Source organism: Urocitellus parryii, chromosome 9 (assembly GCF_045843805.1).
Source record: "Urocitellus parryii isolate mUroPar1 chromosome 9, mUroPar1.hap1, whole genome shotgun sequence".
NCBI classification, from domain to species: domain Eukaryota; kingdom Metazoa; phylum Chordata; class Mammalia; order Rodentia; family Sciuridae; genus Urocitellus; species Urocitellus parryii.
The window spans coordinates 85,421,330-85,448,375 of record NC_135539.1 but is presented as its reverse complement, the minus strand read 5'-3'; the positions used below and the strand labels follow the sequence as shown (position 1 = coordinate 85,448,375).

At 54.8% G+C, this 27,046-nt stretch overlaps 1 protein-coding gene across 1 annotated transcript in view; it reads left to right on the top strand.

The window, feature by feature from the left end:
* Disc1 (DISC1 scaffold protein) overlaps nucleotides 1-27,046 on the top strand; it is a 193,430-nt gene that overhangs the window by 38,539 nt on the left and 127,845 nt on the right. The window contains exons 4-6 of the mRNA XM_026413137.2: nucleotides 10,391-10,538; nucleotides 20,140-20,269; nucleotides 22,408-22,643. Of these exons, the coding sequence (XP_026268922.2) occupies nucleotides 10,391-10,538; nucleotides 20,140-20,269; nucleotides 22,408-22,643 (514 nt within the window). The remainder of the gene's footprint in view (nucleotides 1-10,390; nucleotides 10,539-20,139; nucleotides 20,270-22,407; nucleotides 22,644-27,046) is intronic.

Here is a 27,046-nt window from a genome sequence, read left to right as displayed (position 1 = left end):
GGCTTTCCTCTAGTCCATTAGACCGAGTGTGCTCACCATCCTGTCCATGGGCGCTGCCCCTCGTGCACAGGCTGGACCAGCAAATACACTGCTCTGGGGCCTGGGCTGGTCTTGATGGCTCAGCTGGTGTGCCCCGCCTTGCTATAGGCAGAGCTGCTTCCCTGACTGTCTCCCAGGACATGGCCAGGCTCTGCCTGCTGGGTCCTTGGGAGCCTGGATATCTCTGATTCTTCAGGAACAGCAGGGCTAGGGGGAGACCTTTGCCTCCCTGACTCCTCCACACTACGTGCCTCCCCAGGACTCTGTTTGAAGGAGACAGCAGAGTGACTCTGAATCACTTAGCCCCAGATAACACCCCATTTTGCCCTCTTATAAGAACTCCCAAATTTCAAGGTGATTTTCTTCAAGTCCTTGACCCAGGGGAGAGAACCGTGTGCAATAACCCTGCCTGCAGGATGGGGAGGGCCAGAGCCCTCCAGTGTCTGGGCCTCCCCCAGTTGGCCCCTTCCCTCCTGCTTGCCATGGTCCTCTGAGTACAGGTGTGGGGGAACATTTCCAGGAACCCCAGGCTTCAGGAGACCCAACTCCAGAATGAGCCTCAGAATGAGGGCCCCGGAATCTTCCATTCTTAACTGGCATCTCCCCACTGAGGTGTTAGCACCTGTCCCCAAGAGGGACAGGCCCTGGCTGACCATTGCCCCTCACTCACTCTCTGTTGGTTCGTGTCTAGATAACCTCATTCTTGCAAATACAGGCTGCTCACATCTCGCTGGCTTTCTGTGCAGAGTCTGAACCCTTGCCTGGGGCTCTCTCTGCCACTCTCTGTAGGAGAGCTGCCTGTTGCCCACGGGGCACTGTCTGTTTCTAGGGGGTGAGTCATGGCCCTCCTGGCCACTGTTGGCTCTGGGCTCTCTGCCTAGCTGCTGTCCATTGTGCAACATGGACGGGGACACGGGGAAGCAGGAGTGGGGGGGCACTCTGTACCCACCAGAGTGACACCCCTGTGATAGGCCCCATGGAGAGGCCATGGGCTGGCATGGGCTCCAGGGACTCTCAGTCTTCACCTACAGGAGGTGGCCTGGAATAGCATGGCATTTGCCTGGCTTGCTGGGAGGAACTTCAGCGGGTACTTCCTGAGCAGGTGGAGGGCCCATGAGGCTGGCTGCTTGGGGTGGTCTTTGAGGGGTGAGGCTGGTCCTGTGTACTCTGAGGATGCCACCCACGAGTGTTGCCTGCATCTCCTAGAGGGTGGTGCTGGAGAGTGGTGGCCAGGAGGAGCAGCGAGCAGAGTGGAGGGGCGACCCTATCCTCTCCAGCCTGGCAGGCCTCCGTGTGAGCAGCCAGGTTGGAAGTGGGCTTGTCTGCAGAGGCCAGCTCGGCATTACGAAGCGAAGGTGCAAGGGCAGGCTCAGAGGGGAGAGCCAGCGAAAAGTAACTGGCACAGCCCCAGGTAACTCTGAAACACTTGCCCCAAGTGCTGAGAAAACCAGTCTGACTCAGGCACCCCACAAAGGCGGACCCTAGTACTAAGCCCCAGAGCGAGACCTGCCTGCCAGCCCTAGCGAGGAGTGCTCCTAGTGAGGAGCGCTCCATCTTGGGCCTGCCTCATAAGCGTGGGTCCCAGAGGACAGACTAGAAGGAGAGCCGTGCAAAGTCTCCAGCCACCAACTGGCAGAAGGGGAAGCGCCCAGCCTTGCTGCTCAGCTCCCCTCCCAGGCCTCCAGCGGGGAGACTTGTGCGTCTCTCTGGACACGTGCATGTGCACGTACTGAGGCACAATGAGTGCCTCCCGTGGAACCTAGGAATAGGGAAGATGTGTGCCCTCCCCTGTGACAGAGGGATCGTCTCCCCACTACGGGTGGCACACTTGCTGTTGATGGTGTCACTGCACTGGAATCCCAGCAGGCACAGTTCTGCAGGTGGTTCCAGACTTTGGTCTCCTGTCCCAGTTCAGGAGGAGGCTTTAGCATTCCAGGAGAAGAGAGGTGAATAGACTTGAATAATCTTCCTGGACACCTCACACTTCTTTGTTGGCCCTCACCTGCAAAGATCTGGGGTAATGGCAGGGCTGTTAATTAGGAACGGGCTTCTGTGTTGGGTAGAGTTGAACTAGGAGTCCAGCACCTGGGCTTTCCATAGTTGTTTCCTGTTGCAACAGCCTCCCGTGTCTGTCCTGATATTGTTGCTGATGTATATGATGGAACCTAGCTCTCCATGCACCATATTGTTCCTCGAAGTACTTTAGAACCTGGGACCTAGCAGAAGCCTGTGCTGCCTGCTGGAGTCCTGAACTGAGCCGGCAAGGAACAGGGCAGTTGTACGTGGTACCTCTAAGAATCTGTGGCACTGAGCAGGATGGCCGTCAGCTCCTCCCTACATGATGTCCCCCAGGCGTTGGGCCACGCTGAGTGTGAGAGTTATCCCAGCAACAAGCTGGGACTGTAGCGGCGTCTCCTAGGGCCGTTCTGACTTTTGCAGCAACCCTTCATTTGTATTTCACAGCCCTTTCCTCTCCCCTTGTCACGATCACCCCTCGCATAGGTTCATCTAGTGTCACTATCCTTACAGGGGCAGAGGGACTGCGGTGGGTCAACCCTCAGACTACAGAGTTGCTTGGGTGGATCCAGGACTAAACCTGTCTCCTGACCCTAAAAGCAGATGGATGGTTTCATTTTTGATTTGCTTCCTACATCAGAGGCAGAGACATGCGCTCCCCTTCTGGCTTTCACTTACCCCCAGGTGTTAGTCTTTAGAGTAGCATCTTTCATGATCTACCATGCTTAGTTTTCAGATTCTAGTTTCAATGGAGAGTTGTTTTTTGAGTGCTGTTCTGCACCCTCACTACTGCATGCACACTAGGTGCCTTTTGTTTAGGCACAGTAGGTGTTGGGAGGTAGGTCAACCAGTGTCATCACCCTTGGCCTCGCCATCCTTGTCCAGCTCTGGCCTACAGCCGGACAGCGCCTTCTGGGAGTTTCCATCTGGCCCAGGAGTTCGGCCTCAGCTCCCAGGAAGAGTCCTGGAGTTGCCAAGGGTCCTTCCGTAGCTCAGAGTTTCGGAGTGCCGTCCTGTAACCTGCTGACCCAGGAGGGCTGGAGGCTGGGGCTGCCTTCTTGCCATGGGAGCCACTTGAGGGCTTGAGCGGGTTCTCACACCTGCACCTCTCCCCACTGTGTTCCTGCTCCGGGAAGTGCTTCCATCCAGGCCCGTTACCTGTGAGAGCTGCTAGGGTCTGAGGAGCCTGGAGGCACTTCTCCATCTTGCCCTGTGGGGCCTTCTGTGTCCTTGGATCCTACTGCAGTTCACAGAGGTGCCACTTGCAGCCAGGGCAGAGGGAAGCAAGGCTCGGTTTTTCTTTCTTTTTTTTTGGTACCAGAGGATTGAACCCAGCACTTGACAGCCACCTCCCCAACCCTTTTTATTTTTGTGTTGAGACAGGGTCTTGCTAAGTTGCTTAGGGACCTGTTGAGTTGCTGAGGCTGGCCTTGAACTTGTATCCCCTGTTTCAACCTCCCAAGCAACTAGGATTATAGGCATGGGCCTCGGCACCTGGTGAGCATGACTCTTTATTAGTTTTCTTATCACTGGTGCCATTTTGTGATTTTTCTGGATTAACTTTGCCTTTGAATTGAAGGTCATGTTTACTCATATTGTAGTGCTTTTGCCAAAAGAAGACAGCTTAATTCTACTTGGTTCCAAGGAGCTAATATTCTAACATGCCTTGCTCCTTTGGATTGGATTTCATCCTAATTAGAAGAACTCAGGCTAGTGTAAACAATTTAATCTTCTGAGTTTTTTGGACTGTGCTGTTGTGTCTAGATCCCTCTATGCCACTCAAAGAATTTAAGCTATTCATGCTGACACAAGACCAATTTAGTGAAATCCCCTTGGCACTGAAGGCAGTGCTGGTGTGTGTTCCCCTGGTCCATTCCAGACAGGGCTGTGCACACAGCGGGATTTGCATTATGTATTTAAAATAATGATGGTGGTGGCTGCTCAATGGTGCGCTCCTAACATCCCGAATTCCATTAGAGAGGAATCTGCTCAGAGATGTTCTATAAAAAAACAATTAAGTCCTCAAAGATTGCGGGTTGCAGCGTTGCCATTAAAGGGGTGAATGAGCACTGGTATTGAGTGCTGACAAACAGATGTGTCCAGCTAATTTTTTATGAAAACACCAGCAGAGCAAATTACTCATGAAAAGTCTATTCATAGGAACTAATTGGGTGCCATGTTGGTTTAATAGTGAAAACCGAGTGCGGCCAAAAATCAATAGAGAGAAATAATGAGTAGATGTTTGGAGTCTTCCATTTGTGTGGTTTCCAAAAATAACCTTGGTGCCGGTTGTATTTACATGGCCCAAGAGGCACGCCAATCTACTAATGGCCTGGAACCTCTAACGAACATGGAAGAAGATAAAGGAGCCTGTGAAGGAGAAATTTAAAAAGTGAACATCCAGATTTCAGTGGTGTCTTTCTCAAAGTCACTGCTGCTGTGAAAACAGCCTGAGAACCCCTGTCTGGACCTTCAGGTTGTAGTGTTGCTTGGCAGAAATTCCCCCCGGTCCTGTCGGCAGCCGATGGGGTACTTTAGACTGTCTGCTCTAAAGAGCTGCTCTGGTGATTTTCTTTTCTTTTTAGTTTTAGGTGGACACAATATCTTTATTTTACTTTTATGTGGTGCTGAGGATCGAACCCAGCGCCCCGCGCATGCCAGGCGAGCACGCTACTGCTTGAGCCACATCCCCAGCCCCTGGTGATTTTCTTAAGTGGGTTGTACCTGGCTAACACCCGTGTTCAGTGAACAGAATTGACCCACCTGACAGCTGTGTGTCTGGATTGCCAAATGAGTCCGCCATTGCCCAAGCAAGCAGCCCATTTCCGTAATGACTGAACATGTATCTCAGTTCCATTAAAATGAAGACTGGCATGGACCTTATTTTATGTAGGAGGACCTTCATTGCATTTAGCAAGAGCTTCTCCTTCAGACTTCACACAATTTTAAACGGGTGGCAAGCCCTCGCTCTCTATGTGGGTTTGAATGCTCCTGTGTCTCTGTAATGCAGAGCAAGGGGGCAGCTCTGGGTCTGGTGGGTTCCTGATGCTGCCCTGCGGAGCTTTAAGGATTAGAGGGGCCTGGAAAGGGTATTAAGTTGTAACCCAGTTTTTAAGCAGTATTACTGCTAAAGCCTTGCTATATTTTTTTGTGCTTCTGGGTTATGCTCACGTCTCACATGGAAGAGCTGTGACTCTCACGGAGGTCCCCACCAGCTGGGAGTGCCGTGGAAGGGCCGTCTGTTCAGTTCCCCATGGACTGCCTTCTCAGTGTCATGCTCAGCCTGGGCACAATGTTAGTGAGTGGACTTGGAAAGGGTCTTGAAGCTAAATCTTGCACCCTGCCTTGTGCTGATCAGGCAGCCCTGACCTAGGATTGGGCCCTCTGCCCAGGGATGTCCCCAGGCGAGGCCATTTTGCTGTGGAGGAGCAGAGGCTGAGAGAGGTTCTGACAGTTCAACATTACATCAGGAGAGGTCTCAGGTCGGGTGGGAGGCAGGTGTCAGACTGCTCTTAAGCCCCAACCCTATCCCGTGGGTGTGGGAGCCCTGCTAAGCCGCGAATCCCTTCTTGGTGACCACTGTCACAAGGACTTTCAGGTCATGAAGGCTTGAAGGGTTGTGAGGAAGGGAGGTGAGCAGCACATTCTGTACAGCTGAGCTGGAGGGCAGAGACGGGCTCGACAAAAACCAGCCTCTGTGACACTCGGGGCTTTCCACGCCTCACACCACTGTTATATTCCCAACCCTGAATCTAGTCTTTAGACAGTTCAAATATATACCAGACGGAGTCACGGCCACTGTGGATGCTGTCAGTATGGTGCCATGTGTCCCTTTGGGCTTCTGTTGACGGGGAGTCGATTTTCCTCTCTTGCCCATTCTTGTGAGTTTTCTGTAACATAACAACTTAGAAATGATGTGAAGAACGTGTCCCCTTCTTTAGTAAGAACTTTTGACTCAGTCTCTTAACAAACAGCGGAGAGTTGAGTGGCTCTGTCTCCTAGTAATCAGTAGGGGCCACAGGAATGGTGTTACGCAGCGATGGTGGTGGGAGTGCTGGTGCACGGGGGCAGGCTCATGGTGGTGGTGATAGGTGGTGGTGGTGGTGGTGGAGGTAGTGGTGGTTATGGAGGATATGGTAGTGATGGTGGCAGTAGTGGTGATTATTGGTGGTGATGATGGTGGGACATCCATGAGGTTGTGGCAATTGTAACACTGATGGTCTGGTGGCTTCCATGGACTTAGGAAGAGGTGTACGAGCTCATCCCTCTTTCCCTGGACAGGTGCCAGTGGAGATTCCTCCACCCCTGATTCTGAGCCATGAGCCTGGACCACATATGCAAGTGACCAGTTTTTCACTGTGAAAACACAACTCTAGGGAGGATTTTTATGTACAGTCCTGAAAATATGAGGGTTTACTGAAAAGTAACCAAATTTCAGTTGGTGGGTTAGTGGCTTCCCTAGGACCCCTGGTGTTTGGTGTTTGTGGAGGGACACTGGACTCCAGTAGAGTGTCGAGGCAAGGAAGGTTCTGGAGTGATGCGGAGTCGCGCTCTTCCTGGAAGCTGCCCCCTCAGGGCGTGTGGTTTCTGATGTGCCCGTGCACTGCTGCTCTAGCATTGCCTGCAGGGTGTGTTGACAGCACGCATGCACACCCACACATGCCCCTGCACACAGGTTGCTAATCCTGCCATGCGCCCAGGACCTAGGGCGAGCATTGGAAATCCCCCTACTTTTGCAATTTGTGATCACTCACAATTTAATTATTTTGCATGGTAAATTTTTGCTGGGGGAGAACAGATGCTTCAAACCTCACCTTCTGTTGAAATATTGTCAGAGCAAATCAATGAGTATATACCAAGGACAGGGCCGGCAGCGAAGTGCTGAGTGGGCCAGCGTCACCGTCAAATTAGCGCTCTTCTGCCCGTGTTCCTGTCCCTCCCGAGACTTGCTTCCCTTTGATGCCACGTCAGAGCGATTTCCCAGCCTTCCCTCCACACCTCGCAAGCACAGAAGATGAGCTTCCAGAAATCCTCTTTGGTGTCCCCTGAAAGGCGGAGTGACCCACAGAAGCCAGGCTTACTCTAAGCAGCTTAGCATCAGGAATCTGAGGAAACCAAATCTCCATTTTTATGCAGAAATCAAAGACTAGCATAAGGAACCAGCAAGTTAATAACTTTCTAAATAAAAGCAGCTCAAGATTGCGCAGCTGATTCAGTGAGAGAGAAATTGAGATGAAATCACTCCCCATCACACAGCTGATAGTCAACACTCCTGTTTCCTCTCAGGTTTGTTTTTCACTGAACATCCCTGTAGTCATCAAGTACAGACAATGTGCGCCTGTCGTTGTGCTCCCTGTTTCCGTCTTGAAATATTAAAATACCCCTTGCTGCCTCCTACCAGGAGTGGACATCTGAGGGCTACTGACTATCCCTGTGTGTGCTCTGTGGTTGCTGGGCACCTCCTATGGGAGAGGGGCAGTGTGGCAGAGGATGAGCTGCTGTGTAGTCCGCATCCTTGGCCTGAGACACTGGCTGAGTGGCCACAGGAAACCTGAGTGATGTCCACCCATGGGAAGAACAGGGGTGAGGACAGGGGCTTTGGCCTCAGACAGACTTGTCTTTGCTTCTGAGTCCACATGGTTGTGTGACGCACCTAGAAGAATTTCCTCAGCTTTCTGCAAGCCCCAGTTTTTCATTTGCAAAGTAGAAATCACAGTCTCCCTTGTGGGGCCTCCATGCAGGTGAAATGGATGACGTATGGCTCTGTGCCAGGCACCCCCAGAGCTCCCAGGTGGTGGCGGCGTCCCTATTTACGGAAACAGAGATGTTGGTTCACTTGTTCACCCAGCACTCCCTCAGTGCCTATCCTGTGGCTGGCACTGAGCCAGCTCTTGGCAAGACAGGTGGATAAGGCTCAGCCTCCACCAGGTGGGTCTCATCACTTCCGGGCCCAGGCAAGTGAATAGGCAGAAAAGACCCCTGTGTCACGGGTGCATGCTAGGGGAGGTGAGCTTTGGGGTGCTCCTGTGAAGTGGAATGGAAAAACCCAGAGGTTGGCGCCAGAAAAGATCGGCTCCAATCTGCCTCCACTGCAGGTGGGCCTCAAGGCCTGGGTAGGTCACTTAAGCTTTCGGCGTTTCCCTCTCCACATCAGTGACTCACTCTGTGGGTTGTCGAGAAGCTTGGGGATCATACACGTAACACTGGGCACGTGGCAGACACTAGCAGTGGTCATCTTGCCTGGAGGCTGCAGTAAGCCTGAAACGAATCTGGAGCAGACAGGCTCAGGGGGGTGCTCGGGACGGTGGGGACGCATCTCATCACAGTGCGACTCTCAGCAAACTGGTCCACTACACAGCAAGTGTGGCAATGTGAGTTGAAGAGCAGCTCTCAAGGAAGTGCTTTCCTGGCCATTCTGTAAACACTGGAGCATGGTGGCTTGAGAAGACGTCAGCCCTGGAGGCCCTCAGCATGTAGAGTGGCTGCCTGGCTTCTCAGATGCCTCATGCCACCTGTTCCGTGACCCCACAGAGCAGCAGGGACCAACCTGCTCTGCAGGCCGCCGTTGTGTGTGGCTTCTTCCTTCATGGACCTAGGAGGCTGCTCCCTGTCATGCGACTCCACCCTGCAGCTCAAGGACAGGCACTCACTGTGTGTGCTGAGGAGCAGTGGGCGGGTGGCCTCCACTGAACTTCAGTGCACCCTCTGACAGGTGTTCCCAGCACAGCAGCCAGGGATCCTGCTGACCATGAGTTGGGTCATGGATTCTTCCACTCAAAACCCTTTGATGGCTCCCATCTTCCTTGGGGTCAACACCAAAGTCCTTACAAGTTCATGTGGCTCTGACGACCAAGCCCATCCCCTACCCTCTCTCCTGGTCTCTTTGGTTTCCCATCAGAATGTCCCTTAGACTTGGAGTGCTTGGCACCTCAGGGCCTCGGTGCTGGCTGGGAGCTCCCTCTTCTTGGAACAGCTGATCAGTGAACAGGGGTGTAACTTGGGGAACCCAGAGGGTAACACACCTTTAGTGCCATCCAGACGTGAAGCTGGCCCCAGTAGCCGATGGCTGGTGGACTGCAGGAGTAAGAGGCACTTTGGGAGGCGTGAGGCTATGAGGTTGCTGGTGACCATCCCAATGGGGCTCTGGCCAGTGTCCTTAGAATGATTCTTTTTTTTTCTTTTTTTGGTGGTACCAGGGACTAACCCAGGGTGCTGTACCACAGACCTATATCCCCAGACTTTTTAATTTTTATTTTGAGACAGGGCCTCGCAAAGTTCCTGAGGCTGGCCTAGAACCTGCCATCCTCTTGCCTCAGCTTCCCCAGTGGCCTGGATTACAGGTGTGGCCACCACACCCCTTAGAATGACCTTTGCTAAATTCCCTGAGGCAGCTTCTGGCTATTGCTTCCAGGGCATTTGGCAGTTTGTGGGAAGGGCTGTCAGTGGTCAGCACAGAGATGGGACATCTATCTGGACACCTGCTCACTGTCTTTGCTTCATCCAGGGTGCGCCCTGGGAGGGGTCCAGCATGGAAGAAGAGTCAAGTCCAGAGGTGCCCTATGGCCCGTGTTTACTGCCTCTGACTGATGAAATGCATTGTTCAAAGTGACAAGCTTGTTGAAACTTTTAATTTAGGACAAGATCCGTGGGAGTGCCCCTGTTGGCAAATGGCCTGTGGACCCTGGGGCTGTGCAGGCGTTTAGGAGGGGGAGAGTGTTCTCGGGCTGGAGGTGGCTCCCTGGGACCTTGTCCTCCACCCAAGACCTCTGGAGGAGAGGTTTGCAGCCAGGGTGTACCTGCCTGGGAAGGGCCACTAGGACAGAAGCCTGAGGAATGGCATCCTGAGACCTCTGCCACAGAGCTTTCCGGGAAATTTTCTAGTTCTTTAGGAATTTGCTCACGAGGCGAGTCCCCGTGGGAGGGGAGCCGGGTTTCTGCAGTGACTCCATATTCATCCCTTGTCTGGAGACCTGGGGCCCCATCACAGGACCCCCCACTTTACGGCAGATGTGGCTGCATGGCCAGCGTAGGGAGGTGAACTCTGCCTCAGTGGCCTTGGGAGCTGTCACGGGCTGTACCTGGATGTGGTGGTGGAGGAAACATTCTTAAAATCAAATCTCGGGCACTAGCTTGTTTCCCCTTGATGTGAGGTGGGGACCCCGCTGTGGCTAGAGAAGCAATTCTAAGAAGCTTTCTCGGGGGCGCCGCTGGCATGGAAACCAGCCTCTTCCCCTGGTTTACTCTGGCAAGGGCGGGCTGGGGCTGTGGGGAGAGGCCTGGCTTATCTGCCTTGAGTCTCACAGTCTTTCTTCTCTCTCCTGCTTTGGGGTCCTAGCTGAGGTGCTGAAACAGAGGTTAGAAGACCTGGAGCGAGAGTCAGGTGGGCTGCATCTGGGGCTCCCTTCGAGGCAGCCGGCTCTCCTCAGCTTCCTGGGCCACCTGGCTGTGCAGGCCCAAGCCATCCTGCAGGTTGCTGCTCAGCAGTGAGTACTTGGTGGTCACCACCACACTCCCTCATCTTCTCTTGGGCTGGGAGGGGCTTAGCCGTGGAGACCCCCCAGCTGCTTTTTCCTGGGAGGTGTCCCTTATTGGGGCAGGTGGGTCTTTCCAGAGGGAAGTGACCTGGGGGTCATTCTGCTAGAGAAAGAAGCCCCTTCTGCTATTTGATTGACAGGAGAGCTTCAACCAGGGCCTGAGGCAGCAAGGCACTGGCTTGCTCTGGGAGCCAAGGGTCCAAGGAGGTGGTGATGGGGGGCTGTCCAGGCAGCCGGGTCTCCTGAGCACCCTGTGAGACCCACAGGTGGCCCGACAGTCCTGAGCCTTCCTCTGGCTTCTGAGCAGATTTGTTCCTTACCCCCAGGCTCCCTGGTATTGGCACTATAGTTGTTCAAGTTTGCAGGGTGGTGTTTCCTAGACCCCAGGGCTCCCACCCACAGACATTCAGGTCCCTTATCAGATGGTGCAGTGTCTGCACGAGCCTGTGCACATCTCCCAGTGTCTTCAGACCACCTCTAGGGACTTTCCACACCTAACACAACGGGAACACCCTGCGTGGTTCACCACCCTGTTCAGGGAATAACAACAGGCCACCCAGCCTGTGATGTTCAGCACCCATGCAACTCTTCAGGGGCTGTTGTAGATCCATGGTTGGTTGAGCTGCAGATGTGGGACCTGCTGAGGAGGAGGGACATGGAGGGCACTGACCTTCAACCCAATGGGCCTCCATCTGGCTACATGCTGGAATCCAAGGAGTTTTAAAACTATTGCTGTCCAGGCTCCGCCACAGATAAACTAAGCCGGACCTCTGAGGGTGCGTCCCCGCCACTAGCACGTTTAAAAGGTGGAGGGTCACTGCCTGCCTGTCCCCTCCCTGGTGAGGCCTGAGGGGGACAGGAGTCTCCTCCAGCTGCCCTCACGAGCACAAGGCCAGACTGACCCTGCTGAGCACAGGGCACAGGCTGTGCAGTTCGTCTTGGTGCCTCCTTGAAGCCTGGCTGGGCTGCGAGGCCCTCCTTCCCCAGAGTGGCATCCTCAAGTGGCGTGCATGGCAGGGCACTATAGACCCTTCCTGTCTGCGGGAGCCCTGAGGAACTGTGAGGTGGCCTCTTAGGGGCATTCTCCGCAGGCCGACTCTGGGCTTGCTCCTCCGGTCCTCTGCCTGTTCACAGGGACTCTTCCAGCCTGACCTTCTCCATAGTTCTTCCTTTATCCTGGGCTATTTCTCATTCTCACCCCAGTCTACGCAGCCTGTGTATCGTCTCTGTTTAACAAACACGTGTGTAATAGTTACTGAGTGCTTTCGGTAACTAGTTTAATTTCTGTTGTAATAAAATGTGCACAACATACAATCCACCTTGTCGTCACCGTTCGGTGCACAGAGCAGTGGTGCCAAGCATACTCCTGTCACCACTGTCCATCTCCAGGACGTTTTGTCTCACAGAACTGAAACTCTGCCCCCACTAACAGCACCCGGACTCCCTGCCTGCAGACGTCACTGATCCTTCTCTGCCTCTGAGACTCTGGGTGCCTCCTGGAGGTGCGGTCACAGTGTGTGTCCTTTGTGACTGGCATCTGTCCCTTGACGTGACATCCCTGAGGTCTACCATGTTGCAGTAGGTATCAGACATCCTTCCTCCTGAAGGCTGATGGGGTTTCACTGTGTGGATGGCCCTCGGTTGGTGTGTCCATTCGCCCGTGGACCGGCAGGAGTTGTCACGGCAATTCTGGGGGCTAGGTTCCTCTGTGTATTGAGGGCCACAAGTGCCGGAGGTCTCCTTTAACCACCACGTCCACATCTGGATGGAAGGGTGAGGTGGCCAGGCCCAGGGCTTGGGCAGGTCCAGTAGTGGGTGATCGGTCCCCAGGCCCTCTCTCCTGGGCATTTGGCAGAGGCTTGTCCCAGTCAGCGTTTGGATGTTATGGCCAAAAGACCTGACAAGAACAGGTTTAAAGGAGGACAAGTTTATTAGTCACTCACAGTTTCAGAGGTCTCAGTCCGTAGGTGGCCGACTCCATGGCCCTGGGCCCAAGAAGAGGCAGATCATCATGGTGGGTGGGCATATGGCACCAGGAAGCTGAGACGGTTCTCTCAGTGGGGACAAGATATATATTCCACGAGCCCCAGGGACGTACCTCCTCCAGCCATACCCACCTGCTTCACACCTCCAGTGGTTCCTTTCAGGGACCAACACACTGATTTGGGGTTTAAGCCTTCTTGCACTGTCTCACACAGGTGTTCTGGGGATACCTCGCATCTGAGCCACAGCAGGGTGGACAGAGTGTGAGACTTTTGCTACAGTCTTGGCTTTGCTCCTCACAGAACGGGATCAACCAAAATAAAGCTGGTATCCTGCATTTATGACTGTATTAGGTCATGCTGTGGGACATTGCACGGTCCGGGTGTCTCAGACACCTCCAGGTGTTGGCTCCTTCAGAGTCACAGCTCTGCCCTCCACTTGTCCCCAGTGCCTGCCCACGCCTCAATCTCCCTCAGGACACCTCCCTGGCCTTTACTGAGTTTGTCTTTTCACCCACGAAAGTGTCTGTCGCTTTAGCCATGCCTTGTCCACGTGTGCTGCCCTCTCCCCATTCAGCTCTTCTCCTGAGTCCCCGTCTCAGTGGCCTCTCCTGCGTGGTTCCCCAGGAGGACTGCGAGGCTGCCCTGGCTGACCCTTTCCCTGGGCTCCAGCCCTTACCTCCAAGTCCAATGTCTCCTCTGGTCAGATCCTCTCATTCTAACCCTCATCAGAGAACAAGGGGGTGGGTCAGATCGTGCTCCTGACTGTGGTCATTTTTTATTCTCTTGCCTTTGCTTTTGCCATGGCCACCTGTTCTGTAATTGCCACAGCTAGACCACAGTGCATTGAAGTCTTCTTCTTTATTACCTCCTCATAATGCATGTTAACATGATTGCATAGTTACCAATTAGAGAAGTCTGTCCTTCAGCACGCCAGCTGCCCCTGCGGCCAGTGACCTGGCTGGACTCTAGGCCTCCTGGGAGGGAGGTGCCTGCAGTTCTCCCAGAAGCCACCAAGGAGCGCGGACACAAAGTTCCCCGCAAATCAGGAATTTTCCAAGGAACCTGTCTGTTCCTGTAAAAATAAACCAGTAGCATTAACTGGTTAAGTCTCAACACTAACACAGATAAACGCCTCTCAGCCTCTCTGGAAGCAGATGTACCTTTGAGACTCTGATGAGAGCTGTGGACTTCCATCAGCAGCCATGTATGCTCACACAGGTGCACTACTGGGTGCTGTCTTTGGGGACCCTGCGTTCCTGGTGTCGCCAGACCCTGTCACTCTGGTGTGGGCGTCCCTCTGTTTGGCAATGGCACTCACTCCCTGGGATTCTCCCCTCAGTGGGGACAAATGCAGATGCTTTGTAATTCTCCTACCTGCTGAAGCGGCTCCTCCTGTCTCTTAAGGAGGCCTTGGGCAGAAGGCACAGACATCTGGGTCATTTTTAGTCACTAATTTTCATGCAGTCCAGTTAAAAGTGTCCCCTGCCTGGGTTCTGATCCAGTCCTTCCGTCACCACAGTCTCCTTGGCCAACAGGCTCTGTGCCCTCCGTATGCAGGGTCCAAGTGCTGGCTCTCCTGCAGGCCGAGGTGGTTCCCCAGAGGCCCCCCTAACAGGGAGTGGCTACAGTGCCTGGCTCAGGTGGCGTGCACTGAGTGAGGCAGGCCATGTGCACCTTCGGGACCATCATTACACACATGCCAGGCAGTGTTTCTGAATCCTGAACTGGAGCTGACGGGAGTGACCCAGAAGGGACACTGGTATGTGGTGTCCCACTCCTGGAGTCCCACTCCAGAGCCTGTCATGGCTTTGAGAAGAGCCAGGAGAAGGGAGAAGGGGAGAGAGTAAGTCGACTGGGCCACAGGGGCTCCGGGGGCTTGCTCTGGAATTAGTGGGTCATAAACTACAACTCCCAGACAAAGCTCTCCCAGGTCCCCCTTGGGTTCAGACCCAGCTGTAGCCTGTCCTGAGGCCACCGTACCCGCCCAAGCCCAGGCCCACATCCTGCTTCCCTCCTGGGGGCGTTTCCAGGAGTGGAACGAGTTGTCACAACAGGAAGGCTGTGACTTCTATCGCCTTCTCCCTTCGGCGTTTAGACCAACCACCTCTGCAAGGAGGAACACTGAGATTGCCTGGATCATCCTGGCAACTGTCCCACATCCCATTCATCTACGAGTGGCCCAGGTAACTTGCAATGTTGTTAGTTGGTTGAGGAAGCTCTTTTGAGATTTGCATCACTCTTTGGGGCTCTAGGACTGGCTGGACACTTATCCCTGAGGGACAGAGCCACATGCAGGTGTGTGCCGTGGATTTGGTCCAGAGTGTCATGAGGTGGTGACTGCGGTGCTCTTCAGAAGGGCTCACTCGGCTCTGCTGGACCCGGTGGCCTCCCTCCAACCACCGAGGGCAGCACTGACCTGGAGGTTTTGGTCCTTAATGAGACTAGAATTGCTGGGCCCAGCAGTGGCATAAAACAGCCATTTCCCTGGCCCCACAAAGACTGACCCCACCAGAGGCCGAGGCTTGCTCTTCCTCTTACCCACGAGGCTGTGCAAGCCAGGCACTGCCCTGGCAGTGGGGCAGGACCTCATGGGCAGAGCTGGGCCTCTGCTCCAGCCCTCCGCATTCTCAATGGCAAAAGCTTCTGAAGGTGTCAGTCTGCAAGGTTAAGGGCACTGTAGGCCCTGGGCGTGAGCATTGTGCTGGCAAGGAGGTGGCATGTGGCTCCTCTCGGGCCACATCCCCTGTAGTCTGCATGGGATCTGCTGGCACTGGGGCTGCACTCCCCTTTCAGTATCACGGGACAGCCACCCACAACGGCTGCATCCTGAATGTGACCAGGGAATGGGGAGTTTTCTCCTGAGCAGTTTACAACCTCTCTTTTCTTTGGTAAAGGATCTTACTCTAACAATAGGTTTTGTTCTTCAAATTATTGCTGGCAGGGACAGTGGAGTAGGAAGACTCAGGTTTTTGTTGGTACTGGACATGCCCAGATGGGGCCAGTGTGAAGCCCTGGGTTTGAGTGTGGGGTCTTGGACACTGGGTCTCTGCTGGCACTGAGCGCTGAGTGGTTTCAGTTCTTGCCGCTGTGGGTTTGCTCATTCCACATCTTGATCAGCTTGCATCTGGGATGCTAACTGGCACCGACATCAGGGATTACGGGTGGAGACTTGTGGAACGTGAAGGGAACATCCTCGGGGCAGAGGGAGCCTGGTGCTGAGGACAGAGGACGTGGAAGGTGCCTCATTACTGAGCTGCGCCATGTCCTCTGTGGAGCCCTTCTGTACATGAGAGTGAACTGGAGAGGCCCGCGACTGGTCACGAGGGCTTTGTCGTGGATTAAGTAATGACTGTGATTAACTATCACTCGGAGCATTCCCAGCAACCCCCTGGAGCTCCTCCGTGGCTGCCTGTGATTTCCTTCAGCGACTCCCACCCCACCCAGAGGGCTTCTATTCAGGAAATTCAAGAAACTCTTTTATTTTATTTTATTTTTTTAATTTTTTTTAGTTGTCATGGATCTTTATCTTATTTATTTACTGGTGGTGCTGAGGATAGAACCCAGCCCCCACCCTGTGTTGAGCCATCGTCTGCCACTGAGCCCAGCCCCAGCCCCTCAGGAAACTCTCCATATTAGCACAAGCAGAGCAAATTGGGAAACGAATGAGTGCAAAGAAAGACCGGAGCTGGAGAACAACGCAAGGCTAGGTTTCTAGGATGCGACTCTTTCCTTCAGTCCCAGACATTGGCTGAACCCTCCCTGTGCTGGGCAGTGGGGCAGTCCTGAGAGCTAGCTGCATCTGCCTCGTAGTCAAGGACGGGCATGTGCCGAGCCCTGGGCCCAGAGAGGACAAGTACCCTCTTCCACAGCCATGGGGCCAAGGGCCTCATGGAGTCTCGAGGCGTGTGGCAGTCCTCAGGCCCGCTGGCCCTTGACCTTCTCCACCCTATGCAGGACAACGTGTCCATCACTCAGGAGTTCCTGTTTCCTGAGGCAAGTGTGGAGATGCTGGGGAGGGCACAGCAAGCTCCCTCTCCTTCCCCAGGTGGCTCCAGTAGGAGGACAGGGCCTGCACATAGTAGGTGCTCAGCGTCACATCTTGCACAAGCTTGACTCCCACATCTGCCTTGGAGGGAAGGCCTCAATGTCCTTGCCCTCTCCATCAAGAGGAGGGAAGACTTGAAGGTCGGTCAGTCCAAGGACAGCTGGACGGCTGTGCCTCCGCCTGCATGTCTGGCCCCTGGCAGCAGCCAACAGGCCACTTCTCACCAGGTGGGTGGGGTGTCACCTGCACTGGGGGCAATCCAGGAGGCTGAGGAACCTGGGCAGCTCAGCAAGAACCCTGTCTCCAAATAAAAGTCCAGAGGGCTGGGCCGGGCCAAGTGGTGCAGCCCCTGGGTCCAGCACCGGGCATTCTGGCGAGAACCACAGCATAGAGCGGCCTGCTCCGCCCCTCTCCTGGGGGCTCGCTGAGCCTCCTCTGCAAGCCTCCTCATCTCCTGAGACATCTCCCTCGTCGGCAAGCTCAATACTGAAATTTCCTTCAGGTCTCTAACAGACACAGTGGAGTCCAGTGAAGGGGCACGTCCCCAGCGCAGGTGGTCAATGTCACCACAGGTAAACACTTCTCGTTACTACTGCTGTTATTTGCCTTTAAGTCCAGGAGGCAGTCTTCTCAGTCATGGGGTATGCCCTGGTAAGTGGCCGTCCCCAGAGTGTCCAGGACTCTGCATGAGTTGGGCCCTGGAATGGAGGCATGCTCTCCTCTCCACAGGGCTGTGGCCCCCTGGGGAGCTGCGCTGACATGCTCCTGGTCTTCTCCTGAGCACGTGGATGGTGGGCTCAGCTGAGGTCTGAAGCTGGGGTGTCCTGCCTTGGTGCTGGGTCCTGGGCGTGCTCTCTGGGTGGAGCGTGTCTCCATTGCAGGGTGATGTGTCTGTTGATAGGTTTGCCCCTGCTCCACAGAGGGACCGAGCCTGTTTACCACGGTGTCCTCAGCAGCAAGCACAACCCCTAGCACTTGGTAGGTGGGCTTAGTAATACTCTCCTGAAGGTGTGCCCAGGATGGGATGGGAATGGAAGGGGACAGAAGCACAACACTTCTGAGGCTTGTTACTCACTGTCTGGGACCCTTCTTTTACTGTAATACAATACCTGACACTGGGTAATGTGTAAAGAAAAGAGGCTCGTTTGGCTTATGATTCTGGCAGCTGAGGATCCAAACAACATGGTGCTGGCTTGGGTGAGGGCCCCTGGCTGCATCACGACATGGCAGGAAGCAGAAGGGGAGATAGAATGTGCAGAGGACAGTGAGCAGGGAGCCAGCTGGCTTCCAACAGCTTACTCTCAGTCATCAGCCCTCTCGTCAGGGCAGGAGCCCACTCCCCAGAGAGCAGCACTCACCCTCTCACAGGCCCCAGCACCTCCTCAGGGCCAGGCTCGGAGAGCTCCCTAAGCATTTCCTCTATAGGACTGTGGGGTGCGGCCCTGTATGAACCTGTGGAGGGGCAGAGGCCCTGTGGTCGCACGTGGGCAAGCACCTGCAGCTTCAGGATCCTCCTGACGAGCTGGGAAGGAGGAGGACAGGCAGGCATAGTGTGCAGGGCTTACTTTGGTCTTAGGACATGGGCTTGAGTTGATGCTCCAAGCTGTCTGAGGCACAGATCCCTGCTGGGGATGTGCCCTTGTAATCGAGGTATTGGTGGGATATGTTTGGAACTGAGACAAGTCCAAGTGCTGCGGGCAGGTTGGTGGGGGCATGTTCAGGTCAAAGTGCAGCTGCTTAGCATGTGTGGAAACAGGTGGAAAATGTGTTTTATTTTTGTTAGAAAACAGTGTGTGCTCACCCTCGCAGCCCTAGACAAGACTGGCCTGAGAGGAGAGTTGGTAGCCAGTCGGTGTTTTCCTTCTATTTCACGCGCATGTTGTTGTAAACAGTTGGTTCACATTGTGCGTATTGCCGTAAAAGAATGCAGTAGGCAGGGGCATTCTCCACCATGCTGCCTTCTTTCCTGACCTAGTTTGGGGGCTGCTGGCCCCTGGGGGCCCAGGTTTGCTGGCTGACCTCCTTGGGTCGGGGTTCACCACGCTGGCCCTCAGGTGGCCGTGCAATTGGGCCTTCAGTGCAAGGCCACTAGGAAATCCTGCGATGTCTCTGTAGCACTCTGTGCACAGCCATGCGGTTCCCCTAGGCTAGGTTCTGAGAGGTGGAGTGTAGAATCCAGTCCTGCTGCGTTCCAGGCCCACTCTCTGCTCTCACCAGCGACTCGGCTTATAGGGACCTGTGCCCGTTGGTCAGTGGGCAGTGGCATTTTTTGCTGCTTGGGTTTGCATTTAGACCATTGTTGGTGACAGCTGCGTCTTTGACCCTGTGTAATTGTCGCGACCCCTTGCCCGCAAGGAAGACGCAACTGGGAATCTTCTCTCAGCAGTTTATTCAGGTCCTTGATACTTTTTCTTCTTAACCCCTGGATGCCCCTCCCAGCCTTAATAAAGCACCTCAAGCCCCAATGCGAAGCTGCCACGTGGACTTTTCTCACAGGGTGCCAAGTCACAGCATGCCAACTCATTCTGATAAGGAGTTGTTTGTCACAGACTACAGGGGAAACCAGCGCCATCTTGTAATGGCGGCCACAGTTCACAGAAACGGCTCACCACATGTAATTCCCTCTCTGGGGTGCCTGGTGGGTCTTGTGTCTCTGTCTTGATCTGGTGGAGCTTTCTGAAGGAGTGGGATCCCAGGTTCCGCACATGTGGTCCTGCCTTCCCCACGGCCACTGCCTTGGAGTCTGGTTGACGTGTCCCTCAGACGGGATCCTTGCACTTTGGACAGGGTTCTGCTCTAAGTTGTTCCTGCAAAGAGGTAGAAATCGAGTGCTGTAAGGCTGAGGGGCCAACTTTGAGGCCGATGCGTGGGGGGCTTGGAGGAGGGTGCTGGCTCCCGCGAGAGCCGGGGTGTTCCCAGGGTTCTAAGGGGCTTTGGGGAGCCTTTTGGCAAACTGCTCTACAGAGCCTGGCCCCAAGCCTCTCTCATCACTCCAGACTGTTTCAGGTCTCCTCTGCCTGGCGTTTGCTGTTTTCGGTGCAAGTCAGCGAGGTCCAGTGGAGCAGAATGGGCACCTTGCTCGTGACCTTAACAGGTCTATTAGTCACAGTAAACAAAAGTAAAAGGCAGGTGAAACTGACTTTCCAATATGTCCAACTGCACGTAGGACTGTGTGCTGGGCGTGAGGCCTCCCTAGTGAGTTACCGCACACTGTTTTCACACGCAGTCTTTAAAATCAGATGTGCATTTTACACTCCCACTACAGCTTAGTTTGGGCTAGTCACGTGCCAGGTGCTCGGTAGCCACACGTGGATGAGGGGTTGCTGTCTGGAAGAGAGCAGGTCCGATGGATGGGTGGAATCCGCCTGGAGAAAAAGCTAGAGCCTCGGCGGCGTGATTAACAGAAACGCACAGGGGGCTTCCTCAGGGGACACAGCAGCTGGGCTGCTCTGTGAAGCTTCTTGCTCTTAAAAAACCTGTGGTCCTGCACCCCTGTGCCAACACGTGTGTGTTCCTTTAGGGCCTGCAGCGAGGACACCCAAACCCCACCCGGAGGAGAGCCGTGGCCACGGGAGCCCACAGCAGGTGACAGCCTGCATGTGACTGCCGCGCGGCGGGACTGGCTGCTTGGAGAGCGGCAGCAGCTGCAGGTGAGCCAGTGAAGAGCCCTTGACAGGCAGGGCGTTTCCTTGTCCACGGAAGCCCACTGCGCAAGGGGGTCTCAGCTTTGCTCGATTGGAAAGGAGAGTGACCGGAGGGCTCGCCGGGAGGCAGGTGCGAGGAATCGTGAGATCTAGCTCTCATGCTTCATCATGGTCACCAGTCAGGGTTCTGCACGGTCGCTGAGAATGTCTTAGGGGACAGAGAAACAATTTTAGCCCAGGGGCTTCGTGCTGGAGGCATGGTGATGCCGGATCACAGTGTGGGCATCGCTCGGGGAACGGCGGAGGCCCACACTGCATAGCCTTCCTGAGCACCCACCACGTGCAGGAGGCCCTCTGTGGTCGGGACCACTGTGAACTAGCACTGTGCCAGGTGGGAGGCTTGGCAAGGGCCTCATCAGGTAACTGGCGTGTTTGGGTGCCGCCCAGGGTGGTGGGCTGAGGAGTGAGGCTGGAACAGACACTTGGGGGAGGGGCCTAGCAGCTGGAGCAGGGGCGCTGGGCGGAGCGCCAGGGCCTCTTCAGGGCCTGGGCTTTCCGCTGACTGCAGTGGGGACCCCTGGGGCGTTTAGGCAGTGAAACCACCAGGTCTGACCACACATTAAAGAATCCGTCTTGGGGTTGGGATATAGGTCTCCTATGGAAAATAGCATGCAGTTTCCTCCAGATAAAAAATAGAACCTCTGCATGACCCAGCAGTCTGACTCTGGGTGTGTTTCTCAAAAACTGACAGCACGGACTGGAAGAAGTTTTTGGACCTCATGTTCATGGGGACATTGTTCACAATGGGCCAAAGTGACAGCAACCCTTAGGTTCTGCAAGAAATGAATGGATGAACAAAATGTGGTGTGGACATTTGAGGGAGTATTATGCAGGCTTCAAAACGGAAGGAAGTCCTGACACCCGCTACAACGTGGATGAGCATGGAGGAGTGAGATCAGCAGTCGCATAAGAACAAAAGACTGCGTGATCCTACTCCATTGAGGTTCCTAGAGGAGCTGGGTGCATAGACAGCAAGTGCTGGTGCTGGTTGCCAGGGGCGGGGGAATTGGTGTTTAAGGGGGACAGAGTTCCAGTTAGAGGAGATGAAGGGTTCTGGGATGGGTGGTGGAGGAGACAGGGGACGCTGGGTGTGTACCTCACCACCGCGCTGTGCACTTAGAGCTGGCTGAGGTGCCAGATCCTGCGTTGTATTTTACAACAGTTAAAAACAAAAAAACAAAAAGAGAAAAGAAGGCGAGGTATGCGGTTGGTGTTGGGAGGAGCCAGAGGCTGGTGAGGGGCCCTGTCGACTGTGCCTGACGTGGGTCTGCGGAGACTTGGGGTGCTGTTTCCCTTGACATTTCTCTCATTGCTCCTGGGCAGGAGGTGGTTCAGAAGGCAGAAGCCCTAGAGAGCCTGTGGCCCCGGGGGAGGAAAGAACGTGCGCCAGGGATGGAGACCCTGGGGTGAGGCTGTGTTCTCCTCGGCCGGGAGCAGTGCCCAGAACTCGGGGCTCGGGCCCAGAAACTCTGATTTAGTTTAGGAGCCCAAGGCGGTGTTGTGGTTTCTGGCCGTGACACGGTGCCCACACTGGTGCTCCGTCACCTGCTGCCGTTTTTATTCATTGACCTCGAGCTCGGGTGATAGTTGTGGGCCGTGTGGACCTGGGTTTGCTTCGTGGGTGGAAGTTAGATTCGTGGGCTGTTTTCATGGACCTCAGGTGCCAGGCACCCACCTCTGCAGCATCTCGGTGCCTCTCAACCTGCAGTCCCAAGAGCCAGGTTTACATTTTCCTCTGTAAGTTCTTGTGTCTGGGGGCAGAGCGGCCTTCCCTGTGCTGGCCTGTGGCTCGGGTCTCTGTGGGAAGTTTGCTGCCGTGTTCTCGCTGTCTGTGCATTTGGCATGAAGTCAGCCCGTTGTTATGGGCTGCCCTTCCAGTCAGATCCGGGGCCTGCTCTGCCAACCCTCCAGAAACAGAAGGCCGCTGCGATTCTCCTAGGTCAGCCAGCTCTGAACCTGCAGGCTCCAAGGGCCGGTGACGGCTCCTGTCCCTACGCCTGCCCTCACCTACACACATCACCGTCAGCGGCCCTTTGCCTGGGGTGGGATCAGTTCACCAACTCTGTCCTCTGGGTTCTCTGCAGAAAGAAATGGAAGCTCTTCAAAGGAGGCTGTCTGTGCTGGAGGCTGAGAACCAGCGGCTGGGGCAGGAGCTGGAGGAGCAGGAGCAACTGCTCCGGTGGCAGGGCTGTGGTCTGATGGAGCCCATGGCCCGGCTGCCCCTGGGCCAGCTGCAGGCACTCAGCAAGGCCCTGCAAGACACACTGACCGCAGCTGGTCAGCTGCACTTCCAGGCAGAGCCACCGGAAGACATAATGAGGTATTGCTCTTGGGGACTGTGGGTTAGGCCTGGGTGAGGGAGGACCTTGCTGGCTGCCCTGGGCTGCAGGTGTTCCCTAAGTTCTCCGCATGTTTTGACGGAAGCACTATCAGAGTCTCAGTGGGAAGGTTCTTCATATGCGAGGCTGTCCTGAGCTCCTCCTGGCAGCTCATCCCACCGGCAGCTTCCAGATATCCCCAGGGCAGCTTCTCGTTCTGAAGACTGCTGGGCACGGCTGGCTAGAAATTCTGATGCCATCTCTGCTGAGAACCGTCATCAGGAGAAGGTGGCTGCTTACCAAGGGACAGGCACCCAGTCTGGGTACTTCCACTGGGAAGAGGGGAAGTGCTGGCAGCCAGGATCTGGTGAGCCCGTCCACACCACGCAGTGTGTCGAGCTTTGCTCTCTGAATGGCTCCATCTCTGTGCCCATTTCACGGCCAAGGGAAAGTGCGAGCAGGTTAGTAATTTCCCTGAGGTCTCCATAAGTAGAGGGGAACTGCTGCCTGGCGTTTGTCCTTGTCCTGCAGCTCGCTTGTCTGTCTACCATGGACCGCGTCCTGTGCTCTGCACTGTGGAGGGTTCCCAGGACTTGGCCCTTGGTGCTCAGGAGCTCATCATCTTAGTTTGGACAGACAGACGGAAGACATGCTGAGACATGAGGGATAGGGAAACGCATGGTGCCCAGGGCTTGAGGTGGGTAGTGATGTGGCAGCCCTGTGGGCACCGTGCGGGCAGATGCAGTGGGGCTCCACACTGGGCCAAGGCAGGGCTTCTGACCTCAGCACCTTCCCTGTCCCTCTCCGTCTCCCTCCCTTTCCCTCACCCACTGATTGGGGGAGGATGACAACAGTGACCCCTGGCTCAGGAGCTGGTGCCGGGGACCCAGGAGAGGGAGTGACTGGTGAAGCCTCTCAGCTCTCTCCTGCTTCCAGCTGCTGTTTTCTGTACAGGGAGGTCAGTCTTCTGAAGCTTTAGCCTGGCCCTTGGCCCATGGCTCCATGTTCAGCAAATGATGGCTCTGTCATATGGGGGTCACTCCTCCCAAGCAGCAAGCCTAGGATCTGCCCAGGACATTCCGTTCCCCTCCCAGCCCTGGTATTTCCCTGTGCAAATCCATGCCCTGGCTTCTGCCTTGGGGAGGGGCATAGGCTCAGGCTGTGGCTGGATCCAGCTCATTGAAACTCGTCCCCCTGTCTGTCTGCATCTTCATGCCCCTCTCGGCAGCACCCTGGAAACACGCAGACTGCTCTGGCCTTACCAGTGGATGTTCCTGGCAGTGCACTCCTCAGAGACCCTCCTGTGAACCTCTGCATTGCCTGTGAGTTCGACTCAGGGCAAGAGCCCATCCAAGGGCTTTCCCTGCTAATGCTGGGTGTAGTCTGAAACCTGGAAATGGAGAGTGTGGTAGGAGGTGGATCTGGGCTGGAGACCTGGACTGTTCACTTTATAGGTAGTACACCTGCTCATGTCCTTCAGCCTGATGTGACACCAGGTGAGATCCAGGGAGGGCTCGGATGTGTGACCATTGCCTGGACAAATTCTTTGAAGTCTATGCCTACTATCATATGATGCTGTTAAGGAAATTGGACATGAAGATGACCTTGAACATGGTGAGCAGTGTCCAGAGTAATCTGGAGACAACCCAAACTGTGGGATATGAAGATGGCCTTGACCATGGTCTAGTTCTGTCCTACAGGAGGACCCAGAGCCCCTGGATGTGAGGATGGCCTTGGACATGGACTAGTACTATCTACCATCCTACAGGAGGACCCAGAACCCCTGGATGTGAGGATGGCCTTGATCATGGACTAGTACTATCTACCATCCTACAGGAGGACCCAGAACCCCTGGATGTGAGGATGGCCTTGGACATGGTCTAGTGCTGTCTACTGTTCTACAGGAGGACCTAGAACCTCTGGATGTGAGGATGGCCTTGGACATGGACCAATACTGTCCATTGTCCTACAGGAGGACCCAGAACCCTAGCCTTGGCTCCTCAGCTGGCTGGCCCTAGCAGGTTGCTTGAATTTCTCTGAGTTTTCTTGCCAGGAAGTGTGATAATCATGGCGCCTGCATCTCAGAGCTATAGGAAGCCCAGATCCACTCGTCTGTGTGGAGGATGGGGAGCAGTGCCGGCACACAGCAGCCCCCAGGAATGCTAGCCTCTGCTGCTCCCAGGCGGCTGTTCTAAGGGAGGATACTCACTGCCATAGAGTAGACTCAGATGTTAGTGGAAGCTTGTCCAGTGTCTGTGTGGACTGCACGGCATGACTGGATCTGAGAGTTCACCACCTTCACAAACAACCTGGAATGCTCTTGAAACACGGGGACTCCATTTGATGATTGAAGCCCAAGAGGCATTTAACTCTGGTGGTTTCCTGTTCAAAACCTGCTTCTGGAGCTGATTTCAGGGACCTCAGTGTGATGGCGGCAGTGCCCAGTGGGCGTGGGGTCCCTGCGCCAGGGGACAGAGCCCCGGGACCCACATGATGTGTCAGTTCTGTGCAGCACTTTAAGAGGCCTCACTCTAAAAATATCTCGAAAGCCCCAGCCTGGTGATGATGATTCATATTCTTCACCCCCCACTGCTCTCATTCCGTGTGTACCCCAGGGATGCAACTATGTTAATATTAGTCTGAGCAAAACATAATTAGGAAGGTAAATCTACTGAAAAAGTAATATAGCATAAATTAAGTAAATTAAATATAAATCAAATCAAATATAAAACAATGCATCCAATTATCTGCCTCGCTGCCTCTTGGTCCATCATGGATGTTTGATAGGAGACCAGTGTTCTTTCCAGAGCAGGGCCAGATCTGTCCAGGCCCGTGAACTGCATCAACCTCTAGAAAGTTGGAGCTTGGCTGGTTTTCAGTTTGGTATGTTAGACGTCAGCCCAAGGTGCTGGCACTTGGGCCAGCTAAGTTTCAGTATCTGAAAGCAGCCTCCTTTCTACTCAGCTGTCAGTGGGTGAGCTCGACTTTGGGTGTGTCTGGGAGCCTGTGCTCACACTGTGCTGTTGGATGCTGGTGCAGGTCCAGGTATGTGGGAACCCTTTATTAACTGTCTGTGAGTTGAATGGACTCCCTGGGCCTGGAGAGGGACAGAACTACCTGGAGCTGGTGCTGTTGCTGCTGGGGTCAGAGGCAGAACAGTCCAGGCCCTGGCTAAGGAGCTCTGCCCCTCTGTCCCCGCAGCCTCTGTGGCTGGACCTGCCTGCTCTGTGTGCTAGCGGGACCCTCAGACTTACCTTCTCTCAGAAACCCGGGCTGCAGGGCTGGGGATGTGGCTCAAGCGGTAGCGCGCTTGCCTGGCATGCGTGCGGCCCGGGTTCGATCCTCAGCACCACATACAAACAAAGATGTTGTGTCTGCCAAAAACTAAAAAATAAATATTAAAAAAATAAAAAAAAAGAAACCTGGGCTGCAGCCAGGCAGTGCAGGGTGTTCTCCAGGCAGGAGCTGACTTGTTTCTCACGGTGCCCACGGTCACCCTCATTGTTGTTGAATGGTGACCCCGAATCAGAGGACTCTGATGCCACGTGCCCTGCCCCTTGTCACCCTCAACTCCTCCTGTGGGTCGACTTCAGCTGGATAGAAGACCCTCCACAGGTGAGAGCAGGCCTCAGGTTGGTGACGGCTGTGCCTGCTCCGGCTCTGGGGACTGGCAGCTGAAATGAGTCTGTGTGTGTTCGCAGCAGGTGGAGAAGGCAGCAAGCCCAGCAAACTGGCCACTCGGCTCTAATCCAGACCTCACCACTCCTGCTTGGCAAGGTGCTCCAAGTGTCCTCCTGCCCTGCAGTACCCTGCATCCTGGCGTTGCCTTCGGCAGTCCACCGTTTATCAAGGACCATCCTCTTTCTGCACCACGACAGTGTCTTGCATTCTTGGCAGCTGCAGATGGTAGACTGCAAGGGCCTCGGCTTTGTGCCGAGCACTGGAAGATGAGTGGGTTCCTGAGCGGATCAAGGAGAAGGGCTCCCCGGCACTCTTCACCTCACCACGCCCTGTGGCCTGACCCTCCCCTTCCTTTCTGACCTCCATTCTGCAGGCTTGGACCCCACGCCTGGCCTAGCTGAAGGAGCTGCCTGGTTTTCACACTGATTTATTTTTCAAAGTCTTCTTTCATCGCTTTACCCAATTAATTTTCCCCAAACCAAAAATATCCCTTCTCTGTTGTTCTCATGTCCCAAACCAGAATGATACCAGAATGATCCCAGAGCCTAGGGAAGCTCTAGCTCCTCAGCCGGCTGCTGAAGGCCAACCAGAGCTTGGTGGTCCTTCAGGGGTCACCTCCCTCGTAGCAGTCACACAGCCTGGATGGCATGCCAGCTGCCTATTTGTCCCCACTGAGATTAGACGGTGTCGCCATCCCCTGTTCACTCTGGTCCCCTCACCACCC